The following is a 20,020-nucleotide window of genomic DNA, read 5'->3' as shown; positions in this document are numbered from 1 at the left end:
TACTGGGCAGCCCTAGAAAATCCACATGGATTTCTGTAAAGCTGTTTTTTGAATTTTGAAGTAAGGCTTCATTGTGTAACCCAGGGTGGCTTGAACCTTCCATCCTCCTGCCTCATCCTCTGATTTCTGGTAGGTGTACTACTATTCCTAGCTCATCCTGGAAATCATAATTTCTTTTTGTGAAAGTTTAAGGTTGATGTGTGAAGAATAAGGATATGCTTTTAAGCCAGGCAGTATTGGTGCATGCCTTTAATCCCAGCACTTGGGAGACAGAGGCAGGTGGATCCCTGAGTTCAAGGCCAGCCTGGCCTACAAAGTGAGTTCCAGGACATCCAGGGCTACACAGAGAAACTGTGTCTTGAAAAACCAAAACCAAACCAACAAACAAAAAACAACCCAGCTAACCACCCAAACAAACAAAATAAGATATAATTTTAATGTAATTAACCCAGATCTTGGCACATTTAAATACCAATTCATTCATATATATATATATATATATATATATATATATATATATATGATATATATATACACTCTTTTGTTTGTTTTGTTTTGTTTTAAGGCAGTCTCATATAGCTCTGGGTTGGCCTTGAACTCACAGATACTAATAGATATCCTTTAGCTGGAACTAAAGGTATATGCCAGTACACCTGCTTATATACTCTTATTTATTATTTATTAATTATTTTACTCTTAGACTTAAACATAGTAGGTAGACTTAATATTGAAAGTAGCAAATAGCCATAACAACATAGTTATTTGCTTTTATTTAATAATGCCTTTTTCTTGTTTATTGAATAGCACATAAAACACAACATAAGAAATAAATAATGAATTTTTTGTCTCAATATTTCTTACCAGAATTTTACAAGGGAAGAAATTACTTTGCTGACCCCTTCTGACCTAGAATAGTGCTCAAAATCTCAAACAGATGTTACCCATGTGTATCCACCTGCTGCTTTTAACAGTTACAGTGGACATTCATTTTTGTTCTCAAGCCACCGCTTCCAGGGAGTAGTTACAATAATGCTCACAGCCATCCTTCATTCTGAGTCAGGGGAATGGAAGAGTCACAGAGGAGAGGAGGCATAGTTCAGTTCAGTTTGGAAAACTTGATTACAGATTGTATCTTTAGCATAGTAAGATTAGTCCCATTATAAAGGCAGGTAAAGTGGAAGCAGGTTGAGCCCAAAGCTGTAAATGCCGTCAAAGCATGGTGTTATCTTGGTTTTAAGATTGGGCAAAAGTTGAGTTTCTGAAGGTAAGAGGTATTTTCAGAAAGTTAACACCTATTAATAAATTGCTAGAAATAACCTCTGCCTGAACAGTGGAAGCATTTTGGAAATAACTCTCTCCTCCCACCCCTCACTATGCACCCCAGGTTTTAAGTTTTTAAAATAAGAAGTTTTTAAAATAAGTATTTATATTTCTCTGGTCTTATATTTTCATAGCCTTGTTGCTTCAACATTTGTTTTTAATACAATTCAAGAAAAGGTGTTTTTTACCACAGTATGAAGGCAATTCTATGAAGAAGTCTAGTTGAATTCATAGGGGGAAAAAATCAACTACAAAACATTAGGATGGCTAGTATAACACTAAGAAAGCATGCTCCAGGTGTATTCCTGCACTCTTTGAAGAATGGTCATAGATTATACCTCTGAGACTTAGGCTGGAGGTGATCTAATCCTGTTACTATACAGGTACACGAGCTTGGGCTAGTCATGTTCATACTCTGACACCTCCATAGTATTATGAGAATCAGGGAGGTTTCCTCATTGTGTTAAAAACAGAGGTAGGGGCTATTTTATAGTGATGCTGTAAATAACAAGCATGGTGACTGAATATGTAGTGGTGTTTTCCATGAAACCATGATAGGATTTGGGAAGGAGGAGTGGGGACTAAGTTAAGGGAAAGTACCTAAGTGTTAACACGTTTGAGGGAACTAGAGAGATGTAAGAGAGACTTATTGGATAAACGAGAACAGATACATGTTGCATTTATTCTGATGGCAAGTTGATAAGCACTCAGTTGTGAGATTTCATTCTACCTAGCTGCTATCATGGGATACATGGCCTTAGATGGGTCTTTGTTTGCTTTTTAAATTCTGGCATAGAAACTTTGACAGATAGTCAGTAGCTAGTTGAGATCTTAAGATGACAAATACAGATTGGGAGAACAATTGTAATTTTAACCCACATTTAAAAACAAGTCTAAAACAGTCTTTCCCTTTTTCTAGCTGGTGGGCTATAATCACAATCAGACTAGCATCATCTCTTGGGATGGTAATGTCCATTTATTTTGTCTCTGTTCCTGGTTGTACTTACTTCTGATTTTGTAGTTAACCAAGCAAGTCAACCAAAATATTTGGTTTATAGTTTGTATTCTAATCAGCCAAATATTTTGTGTTTATCATTCATATTTCCGATCATTCTTTTGCAATTTTGATGCCTGGTTGTAAAACGTTGCTTCACAAATCATTACAAGACACTGGGTACCTTTTCCTAAACATCACTTCTGATTTTTGAGAAAGAAATCAGAAAGCTTTTCTAGAATACACTTGATATAGTGCAGTTCACATCTAGAAGACAGACAGATCCTGTGAAGAGGATGTATTAGTTGAGCCTGAGCTTATCAGATATATCAACTGAAAAACCGTTCTCACATAGGAGAACTTGCATGGAAAGAAACTAGCACAGTCTTTGGAGACATCATTTGTGATTCTGGTATCTTGGCACATAAGATTCTATATCTCAAGATATCCACATTACCCAGAAAGCCAGAGTAGGATTAGAAAATTCAGCCAATACTTTTAAATATCACCATCCCTTTTCCTTCTTGGACAAGGAATTTGATGTTTGCAAGCCTAGACATAAATAATCCACAAATGGATAGAGGATAAATACTTTATAAAAGACAGTAAAAATAGTATGTATTAAATAGAACATTGCATTTTAATAAATTTGTCAGAGAAGTTTTAATTACTATTTTATTGGTCTTACTGTGACAGAATACTTACAGAAGCAAGTTAAGGGAAAAGGACTCACTTTAGCTCACTAGCTAAGGGTAATGTCATCATGATCAGGATGGGGAACCATGTCTGTGGCGGCAGGAGCGCAAGGCTGCCTGCTCACTTTCAGCAGGTGAAGAAAAATCTCTGGAAGTGAAGCTGGCCTATAACCTGCTCTATCCTGCACCTACCAGGTAGGCCCTGTGGGCAGCAAGCCCCAGTGTCTCCTAAAACACCACCATCAGCTAGGCCTTCACAAATATTTCACATTCAACCATAATGTTATTTTAAGTAAAAATGAGAGAATTTGAGAATTTTGTTAATAATGTATGACATCTGGGTTGGAGAGATGGCTCATCAGTTAAGAGTAATGACTGCTCTTCCAGAGGTCCTGGGTTCAATTCTCAGCAACCACATGGTGGCTCACAACCATCTGTAATGGGATCTGAAGCCCTCTTCTGGTATGTCTGAAGACAATGACAGTGTACTCATAATAAATAAATAAATCTTTAAAAAAATGTATAACATCATGAGAAAATGTTTAATAATATAGTGATAGGAGATGTGGTCCTAGTGATGATCACTTTATTCATTTATTTATCTATTTTCTGTTTCAGGGTTTGAATATAATCTTTCATGTAGCTTTGGCTCTTCTAAAGGTATGTCTGTTTTCGTTTTAACTTACCAAAATATTTTACCTCTTTTGCTTGTTACTGGAATCATTCCGTGTAGACCCTGTGACTCATTTTAGCCTCTGTAAAATTTTTATTTGCATGTGGAAGTCAGAGAACATCTCTCAGGAACCAGTTCTCTCCTTCCACTGTGGGATTCAAAGATTGAACTCGGCATCAGGGCTGCACAGCTGTCATGCTGAACTAGCCCACTGGCACAGAGAAAGACAACATTTCTGAGAAAGTCTGATCCTCTCCCTGGCATTCTTTTAAATTATCATTTATTTGGTATTTGTTTTTCTTAAAGTCTGTTTAATCTTGCTAGCACTTATTCCGTAAACATAAAAGATGCTTTCATGCCTATGAGCTAGGTAATCTGAGGCAAGTTAAACCTATGCTCTATCAAGATGAAGCCACATTTTTTCCTAAAAATACTTCTAATCATAATAACATCCCTGGAGGTTCCTAAACATATAATTGAATTGTTTAAAAGCATCTATAATATACTAAAAAAAGAAACTACTATATCCCAATTTCCTGTTCTTTCCCCTGATGGCTGGAAATATATGACACTAGAATTCAATTATAATCACCTTGCTTAATTTTATATCAACATATCAATATAAGCCCTAACAGTGTAGTAACAGTAAGATATTTGCTACAAAGTTGATTTTAAAAAAAAAGAGAGAAGACATTCTGTTATTGAAGATCAAAATTGCCTTTCTTTTCCCTAATAAGATGGTAGTTTAATCACAGACTTTAAGCCAGGCCAGAACCAGTTCTACTTTCAGCCTTATTTAGTGACCTTTGGTAAATTAAGTACTTAGAACTTTAGTTTCAAGAAAATTAATTTATGGTATTATAATTAATAAGGTATATGAAATTTCTAAATAACTGTCTAGGACAGTTACTACCTAAGTAACATTAGCTGCTATTAATTATTACATGGTCCTCCTGACTGTGGAGCAGATAGTTGCTCTTAATACTGGAGCCATCTCTCCAGCCCCCGACTTAAACTGTTATCATAAAATGGTAGAGATATACTTACTTAGTCCTTTCATAAAATTGTGAATCTTGGCTTTGATTATTTTCTGATATTAAAATAAATCTAAACTTTATCACATACTCTCTCAAGAAGGCTAGAATAAAGCTTAATAATGACTAGTTAGGAAAAAAACATCTTATGTGTTTGAGACTAAAACTGTCATCAAATCATATGCATGCACAAGTGAGTCCAACAAAGTTCTGCCTTTTGCTATAGTTTCTTTTTCTCTTTTTCACCCTCAGGCATTATGTGTTTTCCAAAAAGTCTTTTCTTATATTTGGTAGCTTATTTACTAATGTTCAGTTTGCCTTTCTACAACCCAGTGCTATCACTCTGGACATAAGGCCTTTACTGCATACCAGCTTAATACTGTAGCTATTGACTTAATTGCTTTCTTAAGCAGCATGTTGACTTGTTTGTAATATTTTTAATTTTAGTATTTTAACCCAGGTATAGCCGTGGCCGAGGACATTTTTTGGCCTCTGGGTAGAAAGGCATCTGTTGTCTTCTTTAGTGATACGTGAACATCCTTAAAACATCATATTGCAGGGTTAGAGTAGTTAGAAATGATAAAAGAGGTACTGGTACAGTAGGGCCCTATGCTTGTGACTATGCTTGTGACTACCCTGAATGAATCCTGAAACCAACTCTACACAGAGATGGAATTTGTGTGACTACATTAAAGTGAACACCATCCATCTAATTACCTGCCTGGCAGAAGGAACATTCAAACATGCACAATACTGACTGAGTTCTCATTTCTTATATGTCAGAAAAGAGAATGTGTATATGTTTATATAAAAGTTAAAACCTGACTACTTTACAGTAGCTCTGAGCCTAACTGAATTTTCAGTAGACACTTTCTCTGTTTTGGAAGGGATTTCTCATGCATCTTTTGTGCTGTGAACTAGCATAACCACAAGCCCAGGTGAGAACAGAAGAGGCTGAAGCCCAAGAGTGCCTGAAATGTTGTCTCTCAGTAATGACAAAGCTCGAGTTAATTGCTTTGAGTTTTATTTACTTCTAGCACATCCTAATTGAACATACTCATAGGAATTTTGTGATATTTTCTTTTTTTCTTTTTTCTTTCTTTCTTTTTTTTTTTTTGGTTTTTTGGGTTTTTGGTATTTTGAGACAGGGTTTCTCTGTCTAGCCTTGGCTGTCCTGGAACTCACTCTGTAGGCCAGGCTGGCCTTAAACTCAGAAATCCACTTGTCTCTGCCTCCTGACTGCTGGGATTATAGGCGTACGCCACCATGCCCGACTATGTGATATTTTCATACAAGTGTATAATGTACTTTAATTATGTTATATGGACATGTCTCACCCAGTTATGCTGGCTGCTTTTCCCCCACACTGTTGTTCCCTCCCTCTCTAATAGTCCCCTTTCTTTTATGTTCTTTTTGTAACAACTATTTTTCATATGGAAGAAAATATGCAATATTTATCTTTTTGGGTTTGGCAGATTTTTCTTAGTGTAGTGATCTTCAGTTCCATTTATTTTCTTGAAAATGATATAAATCCATTCTTTACAGCCCACAAGCCCATCATGTGTCTCTATTCAATTTTCTTTATTGTCTGTTAGTGAGCACCAAGACTGACCCTCTATCCTGACTGTGTGAACAGTGTCAGTGTAAACATAGATGTGCACGTGTCCATGATGTGCTGCCTTGGATTTCTTCAGGAACATAGAACTCAACAATGGCCCACCTGGAAAGTATGGCAGTTCTGTTTTCGGCTTGTGAAAATTTGTCATATCATTGTCCAGAATGACGGTGTTAGTTGACATTCCTAACCAGTGGTGTATTAGGGTTTTCTTTCCCCCTTCATCCTCACCAGGGTCTTTTAGTTTAGTTTGGTTTGGTTTCTGTGTGCATATGTTTGTTTGAGACAGGATCTCACATATGTATGTTGTAGTTAAGATCATGTAGATCAGTGGTTCTCAACCTTCCTAATACTATGATCCTTTAATATAGTTGGTTATGGTTGTCTTGACCCCCAACCATAAAATTATTTTTGTTGCTACTTCATAACTGCAATTTCACTACTGTTATTAATAATAATATAAATATCTTATCTGCAGGATATCTGATAAACAACCCCTTTTGTAAAAAGGTCATTTGACCCCCAAATGGGTTGTGGCCCACATGTTGAGAACCACTGATAAAGACATTGGAGCCAGACTATTTAACTTCAAGTGTCATCTCCAAAAACTGTACCCAATGATGCCTCTAATTCATCCTTAAGAGTCTACAAACACTTTGCTGCTTCAACATTGTTTGAAAATCCACGTTAACAGTCTCCTTAGACACATAGCAACTTAAACTCTCAGCTCCATAAAGACAAAAAGTCACAACAAAACTTGCATGCTTCCCAGATAAACTGGGGACAGGAACATGCAGACATTTCTATTCCAAAGATAGGAATATAACAGTAGTAAGAAATCATCCCAAAGCAATACCAAAACCAAGGAAAGCCTGCACTAAAGCTTAAATCTGTGTCTGGTTGGTCTACACTGTGGCTTGTGAGGACCTGTGAGTAAGGACATCACCACTCCTGCAGTCCTGCTGATGGGACTTATAACACTGATCTTTCAGGCTGGCTTTGCTCTCTATCTACAATTTCCCTTAGCATGTCTGGTCATTGTTGTCCCCTCTGCCTTCCTGGAATCTCTACTGCTGCTTCAGCCTCTCGCAGCTTCAATCTCCATCCTCTGTGGGACTGCCCACAGGGATTCTGTCCCTGCAGGACACTTCCCGGACTCCGGGGCTTTCCTCTGACATCTCAGTGAAAGCCTCCATGATGCCACAGTTCTTACACGCTTAATGACTGCAAAACCAGCCTTGCTTGGATATTGCTATGGTCTTATGTCAGCATAAGCTATTCCTGGACCCACTTATACCACGACTGGACTTTCAGCTAAGTATGAAGTAAGTTCCTAGGTTCATTGGCTGTATAGGGCACCCTGGATCTTATCTCAGGTCTTGGAATCAGATTTTTATATCTACATCTGTGCTGCAGACTATCTGGGTCCCTTTGTCTGCGTGAAATGGGTCTCTGGGGCAGGTGACAAGGCACCAGCGGGTGACAGACAGACCAACACTTGAGATTGTGTAGAATCTGAATGTATTGTGTCAGATCGAGCATCAAACTTTTTATACCAAAGAAATAACAAGAAACCAGGCAAAATACAATCCACCAAGTTACAGTGCCGCAATACAAAAGCAATGTATACATCAAAAGAAGGTGTGGACCAGGCTGCTGCCACAAAAGAAGGGAACCAGGTCTAAACTAGTCTATTGTTAAACCCACCACCAAGGGTTCTGCACTAGCAGACCTTTTCATGAATACTGCAATATCCCAACACCCTATTTCCTGGGTCTACAGAAGAATTTACCAACTTGCTTCTAATGTGAAGCTTGCAATACCTAGCTGTAGAGAAGATCTCTGTCTCAGTGGGATTCCCTAGCTCTAATATGGTATTCCCTTGTTTGGGTGAGATTTGCTACTGTCCTTGGTAAATATTTTGCAGACCAGCTTTGAGCTACTGACTCTGTCTTTTGTAATGCTTAATTAGTAACTGAATAGGTAATTTCCTTACTGCATTCTTACAGGATTCTAAGCTGGCTTCTGGGACCTTGGAACACTGGGGAGACTTAACTATAATAGAATTTAATCTTAAAAGGCATTTATAATAAAATATTAAAAGAGAGCTCGTAGTTCCATACACCAGACTAACTCGGGAATAGGGTATGAGTATATGGGTAAATGAGAACGCCAAAGCTCCAGGAGGTGAGTTTCTGTGAAACTCTTTTCCTCGGTGAGTGCTTATAGACTTTCAGCCTGTCAAGAGGACTTGACCAGAGGGCATGACACATCTGTGAGCCTGTGACAGAGAGGATTGTCCTGTAGAGTGTTGAGATGTTTTTGTGCACACAGCTATCCCTTGGCTTTTTTATGTTATAGTAATTCCACACTCCTTGCCCCAAACTACTTTACACATATGTCCTACTTCTAACTAAACTGCAAATTAAAAAAAAAGTTTACTCCTCTCCTTTCTGTCTTCCAATTAGCACTGTAAATTAGCAGTCTGGATGCCTTGTAGCCTTGAAGGTCCCTCTTTAAGGACACTCTTCATTACTTTTGTGATAACTAGCTTTTTTGTGGTAAATATTTGAGAGGAATTTAGGCAGATATGACAGTTGATTGCCACCAAGCATGATGACCTGAGTTTGACACCTGGGAACCATATGGTAGAAGGAAAAACCAACTGTGGCAAGTTGTTCTGTGACCTCTATAAGCCTACTGTAGCATACATACAAGTTGCCCTCCACATGTTGCGCTCACCTCGTCCGGCAAGGAAAAATGCAACACGGTTGGATTCTTCTCAACAGCTTTATTCCAGGAACACCTCGATGCTACGGAAACCCAGGAACCCAGGGAGGACTGCTTTTATACACCCCAGCACTGGGGAGAGCTATGTGTCCTCCTGGGATTGGTCAGTCTGCTGGCACTTTAATTTGTATGCACCCGCTCAGGAGGGGTTGGCGCCAAATTCGGGCTAGCGCCTGCACAGTGGCATTGTTTACACAACGGTGTACTGGAGACTGGCGCCATCTTTTAGGTGCCGGCTGCCTACATCCACAAATAAAAAATAAGTAAGAAAAAATTTTAGAAATTTCCTCCAAGGTTGGTTGCATAATTGCTTTGAGATGAAGGTGAGTTACAACTTAACGGTGGCCTAAACACATGGCAAGGTTTCTCATCTAGGAATGACCAGAAAGCAGGGAAAGACAGAAAAGGGTCCAGCCAGGGCTACAACCCCAACAAGTCTACTTTTTCAAGTAGGCCTCGCTGCTGAGAGTTTCCACAGCCCTCTGAGGCAGAATAGAAAGTCTTGATGACAGGAGAAGGGGAAGAAGCCCCTCCCGCAGAGTCCACCTGAAGGCCCCACCAGCAAAAGTGAAAAGGATTCCAGCACAGTAACCAGCACTTACAGCCTTTCTCCCTTCCCAGCTCTAAACCTGCCAGAGCTCGGTGAAGGTGTCTCCTGAGCAACCCTGGAATCTCACTGGTCGGAAGAGAGCAAAGGGAGGATTTCTTAGCAGGCTTTCTGAGATATACTTTAGAGCCACCTAATGACTAATTAGGTGTCGATGACTAATTCTAAGTGATTACCTGTGGCTGTCTCTTGAGGAGCCTGTGTCACATCTGAGTATGATTGGCTTTCTTGGCCTCTCCAGCAAGCCCACACCCATGCCATCACTGTATCTCCCTGCTTTCCCTCCTGACCCTTCTGCGTAAGACTATATTAAAATACCTCTAATAGGTCTCCCACTCTGCTTAGTTGTAAAGTGGCTAATCCTGAAATTTTTCTCTTAGTGTTGGTACTGCAATTCTGGTTTGGCTTGAGTTGACACCCCTAAAGCTTAGGGGAGCTCTAACTGCTGAGGGTGAGCATATGGATCTATGTTTCTGTTCTCTCACTGATGACAATCCAAATAGTGCCTTCAAGTTATATTTATAATGGATTGATCCATTAACTAGGTCAGAGCCATTGTGTTCCAGTCTCTCTCAATGATTAGATGCACCACGTGAAATGAAGGCTTCCACGTGAGCCTTTTGTGGGGGATACTTCATATCTAAACCACAATAACCTTACAGCCTATCTCCCACAGAGTAGGAGGATATGGACAATGTGGAGCTAAGTGTGGTCTCTACCTAATTTTCAACAGAATCCCCATTCCCGTTTGATGTAGCCTTTTCTGCCCACATTCCTATCAGTTTTCTGGTCTTCTAAGCCCTCACTTGAATCACTCATTAAGCTCTGCTTATATCATTCTAAGCTCTCTCTAGATCCTCCAAACTTGTCCATATTCCTCCTGCAAAGTAATCCCAAAGCTTCTCCCATTGTTCATCATATAGTAATGGTAATGACCCTACTTCTTAGAAACAATTCTGTCAGCCAGCCTTCGGGCGTTATAACAAATACTGGGGATGATTATACAGAGAAACTATTTAGTTTTGATCCCAGTGTGTACTAGTCCATAGCCTGTGGTGAGGCAGCACCACATCACAGCCAGAGAGAGCATCTATCAGCAAAACTCCTAGCATCAGAGCGGGAAAGAACAGGAGAGTACAGGGAGTGGGACCCCAGCCTGCTTCAGCAGCATATCCTTGGTGTCCTAAATATTCCAGTAGGTTCTATCTCTTAAAAGATACTGCTCTCTGGCATACACTTTTTTCTTTAAGATTTATTTATTTATTATATATAAGTACACTGTAGCTGTCTTCAGCCTCACCAGAAGAGGGCATCAGATCTCATTACAGATGGTTGTGAGCCACCATGTGGTTTCTGGGATTTGAACTGGGAACCTCTGGAAGAGCAGTCAGTGCTCTTAACTGCCAAGCCACCTCTCCAGCCCCTGGCATACATGTTTTGAAGGGTCATTCTGGATACAAGAATAAGGCATAATTTATCCTCTGTTAGTGTCTTTATATGGCCAAAGGAGAAATAAAGAAATGGACTTACTAGAGAGCCAACAGTTACAGAATTAGGAGCTGTTTGTGAGAAGTACACACACACACACACACACACACACACACACACATACACACACGCTCACGAGTTGTTTAGCACCAGACTGATGAGTTCAGTATTCCTTTGACCTTCCAAAAGATAATTCCCACTTCCCATCCTGCTGCTCTTGAGAAGGACTAATTTGTTGCAGATGTTCGCCTACAGTGTACAACCTTGCTTGAATACCATATGTGTTAGAAGAGGCACACATGCTAAAACTGGCAGTGAATTTTTCATCTCCTTGGCATTTGAAGAAGTACTTTAGAATTCAGAGTTCTTGTTTCTGTGCTCAGATATGGTGGCATAAGAAAAATTGAAGATTTGGTTGTATTTTCTTCAGTTTTTAAGTTAGATTGGAAAGTCCTGGGTTGGAGAGGAAACTGCAGTGGCTTTTGCTTGCAGCTCAGGTTTTTTGATTGTTTTTTCCTTTGCTGAAGGAACGGCTGCTCTCCTGCTGGTGGCAGCAGGGCTCTACGCATGCATAGCCGTGGAAATGGTTTAACCACACCACTGCTTGCCTCCTCTAGTTTGCGTCTCCCCCAGTGATTTAACATCTCTCTGTATTTTAAGTGCTTTATATTTTAATCTAATGTACCCTCCGTCTTATGATAGATTCATGCTAAGAACAAACCAACAAATACATATAGAGCTTCTAGTTACTGTAGAATTCTCAGGTAACTTTGTTTCAGAAGTAATGCATGCTGTGAAGTAGGGATCAGTATCAGGGAAAGCCGGCGTCACAGAACATGCCATCTAACTTTAAGTGTACTGAGGCAATCTTTCCTTAGTTCTCATCGGGCATCGAAAGTGCCAGGAATCAAGGGGAGCTTTTAGTAAGCCTGTCCTTGTTTCAAGCAGCCAGTAATTCATTTGATCTCAGTGTACCTTAAGAAATATGAGATCATTTGGCAGAGACAGAATCAAACCTCCCTGCCCTACTTTTGTGAGTAAAGTAAATTCTAAGCATAAATTCATTCAAGCTTTCAACCCCCTACTTAAAAAAAACTTTTGTCTTTATCTTCCACTTCTTTGACCATTCTGCCTGTTAGTATGGATATGTTCAGCATTTATTCCATGGTCAACTACCCACATATGTTCTTGGTCCTGTCTTCTCTGCCTCACTTTCAAGAAGCCTGTCAGAGTAGGTTGGCTCAGGCATTCAACAGACATTCTGAAAGCTCCTATTTTGTTCAAGTCCTAGGTTAGCAGTGTATGGTGAGGTAAGAGCTAAGATCTGGTGTTGTAAAGTTGTTGTAGTTGTAGTGGAAGAAGGTGGTGAGTGTACAATTATAGTTGTTCTGTCTTTTAGGGAACTTGTGGGCCAGTCACAGTGCCACAGTCCTTTAATCCCAGCACTCAGGAGGCAGAGGTGGGCAGAGCTTCACTCCAACCTGATCTCCATAGTGAGTTACAGGCCACCAGGGCTACCTAGCCTCAAAATAATAATAATAATAATAATAATAATAATAATAATAATAATAATAAATATAGGTATAAGGTTGGCAGCCTAAAGAAAGGTTGCCAGCTTTATTCTGGGAATACCAGGAAAGATTTTTTTTTTTTACTAAAGATCATAATTAAACTAAACAGAGACTTTTAGACAGGAATAACAACATGCAAATGTTCACAAAAGAAGACATTCAAATAGTGTATAAATATTCAGCATCTCTAGCCATCAGAGAAATTAAAATTAAAACTACTTTGAGATAACATTCATCTCAGATTAGCCATCATTAAGAAAAACAAATGAAGGGCTGGAGAGCTGGCTCAGCAGTAAGAACAGTGGCTGCTCTTCCAGAAGATTCAGGTTCAATTCCCAGTACATACACTGTGATTCACAGCCATCTTTAAGCATTTCCAGGGGATCCAACTCCCTCTTCTGATTTCCACAGGTATGCACATTCAGCACAGACATGCATACAAGCAAGACATTCATAAAATAAAAACAGGAACAAGTAATATGGGGGTATGGGGAAATAGTAACCTATAGACCACTGTTGTAGCTGTTACGGCTATCAGTGTGAAGGGATCTGAAAAAAACTAAAAATAGGGTTGGAGAGATGGCTCAGTGGTTAAGAGTACTGATTGCTCTTCCAGAGGTCCTGAATTCAATTCCCAGCAACCCCATGGTAGCTCACAACCATCTGTAATGGGATCCGATGCCCTCTTCTGGTGTGTCTGAAGACAGCGACAGTGTACTTACATGAAATAAATAAATCTTAAAAAAACAAAACAAAACAAAACAAAACTGTTACATGACCCAGCTGTAGTACTCCTGGGCATGTGCTCAAAGGACTCCACATCCTATTACAGAGATATGTGCACATCCTTGCTGCCTTCACTGTAGCAAGGAGATGAAATTGGGCTAAATGCACATGGACAGAATTGATTATGAAAATGTTATAAATACAATGGGGTTTTATTCTGCCTTAAAGGAAACTGGACTGGGCCGAGCATGGTGGCCCACGCCTTTAATCCCAGCACTTGGGAGGCAGAGGCAGGCAGATTTCTGAGTTTGAGGCCAGCCTGGTCTACAGAGTGAGCCTCAGGACAGCCAGGGCTACACAGAGAACCCAGACTGAGAAAGACAAGTACTCTGTGCTCTCTCCTACATGACAGTCTTAGCCTCCATCTGTTAGATGGATGTGTTCAGGACAGTGCAGGCCAAGAAACAGAAAGGAGTCTCAGAGTGGGGAAAGTGAGAGAGAGGATTTAAGAGAGAACACAAGGAAAGCAACAGAACAAAGTGGAAGCAGGCATGAGCAGGGAGGCAGGCGGGGGCAAGAGTGCAGCGGGGAAGGGAAGACAGTGAGGACAGCATCAACCATGGGGAGTATGAAAACCACATGTGCAAACTGCTACACTGTAAACTCAGTTAAGTAAAATATATATGAATAAAATGAGTTGTTAGGGAAGCTGACCAAGCTGGATCCTTTGCTGTGAGGTGCTGGAGGTCTTTATACTGCTGCTGCCAATTTGTGCGTTTTCATCTGAAACTAAATGTTTTTTTAAAAAAAAATTTATTTATGTGGGTGAGTGCTTTGGCTACACATATGTCTGTGCACTGCATGTATACATTGTCCATGGAATCCAGAAAATGGCACTGGATCTCCTGGAACTGGGGTTATGAATGTGTATAAGCCACCTAGAAATCCGGTTTAAAAGCATGTTTGAATGTAACTAGTGTGCTGTAGTTTTCTAATGCACACATGCACTATGCTTACTCTATCTTATTTATATACACACACACATACACACACACACACTCACAGAGAGAGAGAGAGAGAGAGAGAGAGAGAGAGAGAATATGTTGAAGCTATTCAGAGAACAGCTGACCTCTGTTATATAATTTTATTTGACTTGTACTATTGTGATATCAATTGATTCTCAAAGTGAGTCATCAGATTGTAGGTTGCATCAGTTAGTCTATTGCCTATTGAAAAGTAATGCTAGTAATCCACACAGATAAAGAGGGTCATGACAGCTTATTGATCACTGTCAGTCTTTAACCAAAGTCCTAATTGTGTAATGATGGTGTAACATTCCAGCATTTACAGTTTGTGAGGTGCACCTAAATGCCTTTTGTGCAATTGTTACAAATAATAGCAAGGGCCTTGTTTCCTACTAAGTACCTGAAGTGTACTAGATTCTGTGTCAAGCACTTTTGAAATAATCTTCCTGATCTTACATTTAATACAACATAAGATTCACCATTTTAATGATTTTCCTGTGTGCAGTTTCAGTACTTGAGGCCATTCCCATTCCCATACAATGCTAGCAGTTATTCCCAGTCTTCTTCATTGTCCCCAGCAGAGATGTGTAGGTCTCACTCCTCTGCCTTCCCAGTCACCATTCTGTATCCAGTCTGTACCCTTGACTGTTTCAGGTACTTAATATTAGTGTGATGACAGTATTTGTGCCTTTCGCATAGAATACTATATAGCCCTTGATTCTAGCAGTCTTAGTACTGTTGGAGTGGAGTTTCATGAGTTAGTGTATGGTCTCAACTGGCCCAAGGCATCAGTTCATCTAGGCAAGTTATACAACAGAGCCTCGGTTGCTTCTGTCTTCCTGTGGAGCTAGTGTTTGCAACCTTACACTATGGTGTGTGTGCATGTTTTAAATCTTACAGATACTCTATAAAAAAAAGAGACTTTATGTCTCACATGATATACCTAGTAACTCTCAGTCAAAATTCTCTGCCTTTTCATCTTGTACAGCAGGAAATTCTGAGACTGTAGTAAAATCAACCTGTTTCACAAGTATTGCTTTTATATGACAGTGAAAAGAAAGCTTCTAGTGAAATTATTTAAAGGCTATATGTTTAAGATTGTCCCAATTTAAAAAAAAAAAAAAAAGAATGTCTCTGGTTGACTAGGATAGAGATAGAGAAACCCAGAGCCATTATATGAACAAATAATTTAATTCAGCCTGCTGAACTCACTGTCACAAAGGATCATAGGATTAAAATACTCTCTGCTCTTGGCTGGCTGGAGTGATGCTTGATCGCTAAGTTAAGCTAAGCCAGTGTCCTTTCTCCGTCTCTCCGACGTATGAAGTCCTTCTTGAGTGGCATGGACGCTGTAGTCACACTTGGCTTTTCCAGTCCTTCCTGTGCCCCGTCACTGTGTGAGCTCATCAGCATTCTCAGAAGACTTTTGTCAGAGGCTGTCACTGTTCCATAAGTTTGTGTGACACTTTATCTGCGCCAGTTGCTAGCACTGCTTTCAGCATGAAACAGACTAATTTTGTTCATTAGGGTGTTGACAATTTGATGACTCACTTTGAAAATCAATTGTTGTCATCACAATGGTGTAACCAGTCAGAGAAACTGTAACTGAAACATAAATTGATCTGACACTTGGTTTGTGTTGAGAAAAGGCTTAAGTTTTACTAGAAATAGAGCAACCAGAACTCTGGCTTGCTGCTTCTCCGTTCTTGCTGTCCTTGAACTGTAAGAATTTAGTTTGGGGAAAGTTAAATAAATTTAGAATAAAATCCTCCATTTTTAGCATTTATAATTTTGAGAGGTATATGTTGTGGTAAATCTCCAACCCAAGTAAGCCCTGGCAATGAAAACACAACTCAATTAATATGAATATATGTTGTGTACCTAGACTGGGCAGATCTGCGCTTCTACTCCACTTTGCTCTTCCTCCTCCTCTGTAGTCCTCTCTCTCCCAAAACCTTCAGCTCCACCTTCCCCTCTTTCTCCACCCAATCACCGGCTATCCGCAACAGGTATATATTTTTTTAGTTTAAATATAAAATTTTAAATATAAAAGTATATGAAAGAGGAACTATAAAAAGGTGGTATAAATAGATAGCATGCTCTCTCCCAGAGCCCAGTGCAAAGGATTTGCCTAAAAAGTGGTTGTACCAGCTCCCTGCCCTCTTTCAGACTCCAGCTCTATGAATGGTTTTCTTCCACAGCCCACTAAGGCATTGACATGTGCATGTTAAAGCTAGGTCATCCCCACATCCACTTCCCAGTCACAGGAAGAGGTAGTGAACAGGCAGTTTCTGTTTAAGCAAATAAATTACATATTACACTTTTAAAAAAGATTTATTTATCATTATAAATAAGTACACTGTACCTGTCCCCAGATGTACCAGAAGAAGGCATCAGATCTCAATACAGGTGGTTGTGAGCCACCATGTGGTTGCTGGGATTTGAAGAGCAGTCAGTACCCACTGAGCCATCTCACAAGCCCCCCATATTACACTTTTATTTATATTACTTGGGCAAAAGTTTTGTTGATGGCCACACAACTGTGGGGGAACTGGGAAATATAGTCTGTACTTCAGTATTCATATGTCCTATTACAGTTCTAATCTGTACAGCAGGAAGAACACATTTCATAGATAATAATTATAATCTGTCATCCTCTACTGCATTGACCATTCAGTATCCATGACCAGCTTCCTCCCACACAGTCCCTTCCTCCAGTGGAGACATTCCAAGGCTCCATTTAGTTACTTCAAAGCCATGGAGTGTAGGTAACTTAGAAGTCTGAGTTGGACACAATGGGATGGTCTACAAGGCTTAAAGTCCTGAGACCAAGGAGGCACAGATTACATTAAAGTTCTAGTTAAGAAGCTGCCTGGGACTTGGAGCTATGCTATAGCCAGCAATGAAAACCACGGGGTTACTCACTAAAGTGTCTTTAACCAGTTTCTGATAGAACTGAATGCTTAACATGAGCAGGAAATAGCACACTCCACAGATGTGGACAAGAGATAATTGAGCAATTGAGGGAAAGTTCAGAATTTACAAAAGTCAGGTTCCTTTCATGAAATTTCAGCCTGACCACTGCAGACAAGACAAGTTGTGACCTTAACAACTACAGCCAGAGTGTTTACCACTCATAACTGTTCTGCCAGGTGAGTATCCCAGCTAAAGAAAAGACTATAGGCCCCAGCTCTGGGCCTGACCTTTCACAAACTTCAGTGAATGGAGAAAGAAACAAAGCACATGGTTTTAACTTGCACTTGAAAGCAGAGGGAGGTGGGTCTCTGTGAATTTGAGGTCAGTCTCTCCACATAGTGAGTTCAAAGCCAACCAGAGCTACATAGTCACTGTCTCAAAAATAAATAAATAAATAATAGATAGATAGATAGATAGATAGATAGATAGATAGACTGATAGAGAGACAGATATAGATAATAAGAAAAGAAATGAAATAAAAACACATAACAATTATGCCCAAGCTGGGCTGTGCCTTTAATCCCAGCACTTGGGAGGCAGAGGCAGGTAGATATCTGAGTTCGAGGCCAGCCTGGTCTACAAAGTGAGTTCTAGGACAGCCAGGGCTACACAGAGAAACCCTGTCTCGGGAAGAAAAAAAAAAAAGTCCAACTCAAATGCCATGTGACTTCAGTAGAAAAAATTTGAGGAAGAAGAGAGCTAACAATCTGAGACCAAGAGGAGGGTAGCTTAGAGAACCCTGTGAAGAAGAGTGTTCTATTCAGCCCCTGATACCAGGAATAGCAGTAGATACTATGTGATAGGCATTTGCTCTTTCTGGGTGATGCAGATAGAAGGCCTGAATAGACCATATTAAAGGGATACAAAGGCAGGTTTATTAGGCAGTGCTCCCAGACCTGTTCATCAGTCCCAGAGAAAAGGGCTGAGGAAGTCACTTCACGCATCTGGCCTAAGTTTTACAAAAGATCTCAGTTGAGGGGTGATGATGTGTCAGCCAGGAGCTGGGACTGTGCCCAAGTATGGTCAAGAGCTGAGCACTTCGGTATGGATCTGGGTGGCTGGCAGCATCAGGGGAGAAGGTTGGGACAGCTGCCAAGAATGTAGTACTGGGCTCTAAGAGCCAGTCCTTTGTTCTGTTTTTCTGTGCAAGAGGGGTTGGGGAAAGAAGGGCAGTTGGGGTTTCCCACCTTGAGCAGAGGTGAACAGGGGTCCAGCCTAACACTATGCTAGATGAAGAACACAGGGGAGAGGAGGAAAGAAGAAGGATGAATTCTTGCCAGCTGGGACCTCCTGACTACTCTGCTGAGAGAGCAGTGAAGGCAAACTTGCTAGAAATCAGAACAGATTGAGGCCAGGAAGGAGGTTGGCCTCTGTGGTGTATTGTTTTTAAGACAGGTTCTTATTTGTCCAAGGCTAGCCTCCAACTTCAAACATAGCTGAAGATGACCTTGAATTTCTGATTCACCACCATACCTGCTGTAAGTGGTACTGGGGATCAACTCAGAATTTATATGTGCTGGACATACTCTAGCTGTGTTCTCAGACTAGACACATATCCTGACATGTCTTTGCATTGCTAAATCTTGCTTACTCATAGCATCTTTCCCAGATTGCTGTCTTAGGAGAACTGATTTGAATATTACAGATCATAGCACTCATAAATGTCTAAATTCCTTTTAAAATTCTGCCCTGCTGCCTGGGCAGTTCTGCACACTCTTTACTGATTGATTGATCTGGCTACTTTTAAAAATCACCATTGGAAAGCAAGCCACCAACCATTTCTTCTCAATCTTTAAATTATAAGTGACTCTTCCTTAATCATGAAATGATGAAAGGTGATATATTTCAGATGTGACCCATTGTGTTCTCGTTGTCTACAATAAGCTCTTCAGATATTTCTGTGGGTTTTTGTTTGTTTGTTTTGTATTTTGGAGATTGAAATCTGTTACAACAATATTTCTACGTACAGTATTTCCGTCTCGGTGATTTCATCACTAAGTATTAAGTCTTGCCCTTAGGTTAAGGCTATTTTATCATTCAACTACCAAAGAAAAATCAACAATTTCAGTAAAGGAATTAGAAGGATAATTACAGAAATCTTGACTTGATATTTTATTCTATATAGGCAACTACAAGTTGGCTCTGAAGAAACACTGCTGATCCAGACTACAAAACCTCTCAAGTTCATCTATTCCTCTCTTATTTTCTTGGTCCAAGACTTGATTCTAAGTTTTCTAGGTGGCGAATTTCCTTCTTTTTCTTAAACTAACTGACAGTTATATAGCATGAATAATCCAAAGCTCGCAGAACACTTTAAACAGCAACATTATGGTAACTTTTAATTTAGAAACCTTTCTGTTCTGTACCAAAACCAGAGTGACTCAACTATTTCCATTTCTAAAACGGTCTTTTCATTTTTCGTGGCTAGTCCTTATTTATGATGCTTATATGGTAATAATAGCTTTTGAGGAAGTGTTCTATTTGGTATCAGTTATTATATTCACAA

At 39.8% G+C, this 20,020-nt stretch overlaps 1 protein-coding gene across 2 annotated transcripts in view; it reads left to right on the top strand.

Moving 5' to 3' along the window:
* Rabgap1l (RAB GTPase activating protein 1 like) overlaps window positions 1-20,020 on the top strand; it is a 587,625-nt gene that overhangs the window by 416,350 nt on the left and 151,255 nt on the right. For both annotated transcript variants that reach the window (XM_021173796.3, XM_085842452.1), the window contains one exon: window positions 3,628-3,669. In XM_021173796.3, coding sequence (XP_021029455.1) covers window positions 3,628-3,669 — 42 coding nt within the window. The remainder of the gene's footprint in view (window positions 1-3,627; window positions 3,670-20,020) is intronic.

Source organism: Mus caroli, unplaced genomic scaffold (assembly GCF_978045245.1).
Source record: "Mus caroli unplaced genomic scaffold, Mus_caroli_1 scaffold_1, whole genome shotgun sequence".
NCBI classification, from domain to species: Eukaryota; Metazoa; Chordata; class Mammalia; order Rodentia; family Muridae; genus Mus; species Mus caroli.
Note: the sequence above shows the minus strand (reverse complement) of the source record. Positions and strands in the feature narration are given on the sequence as shown.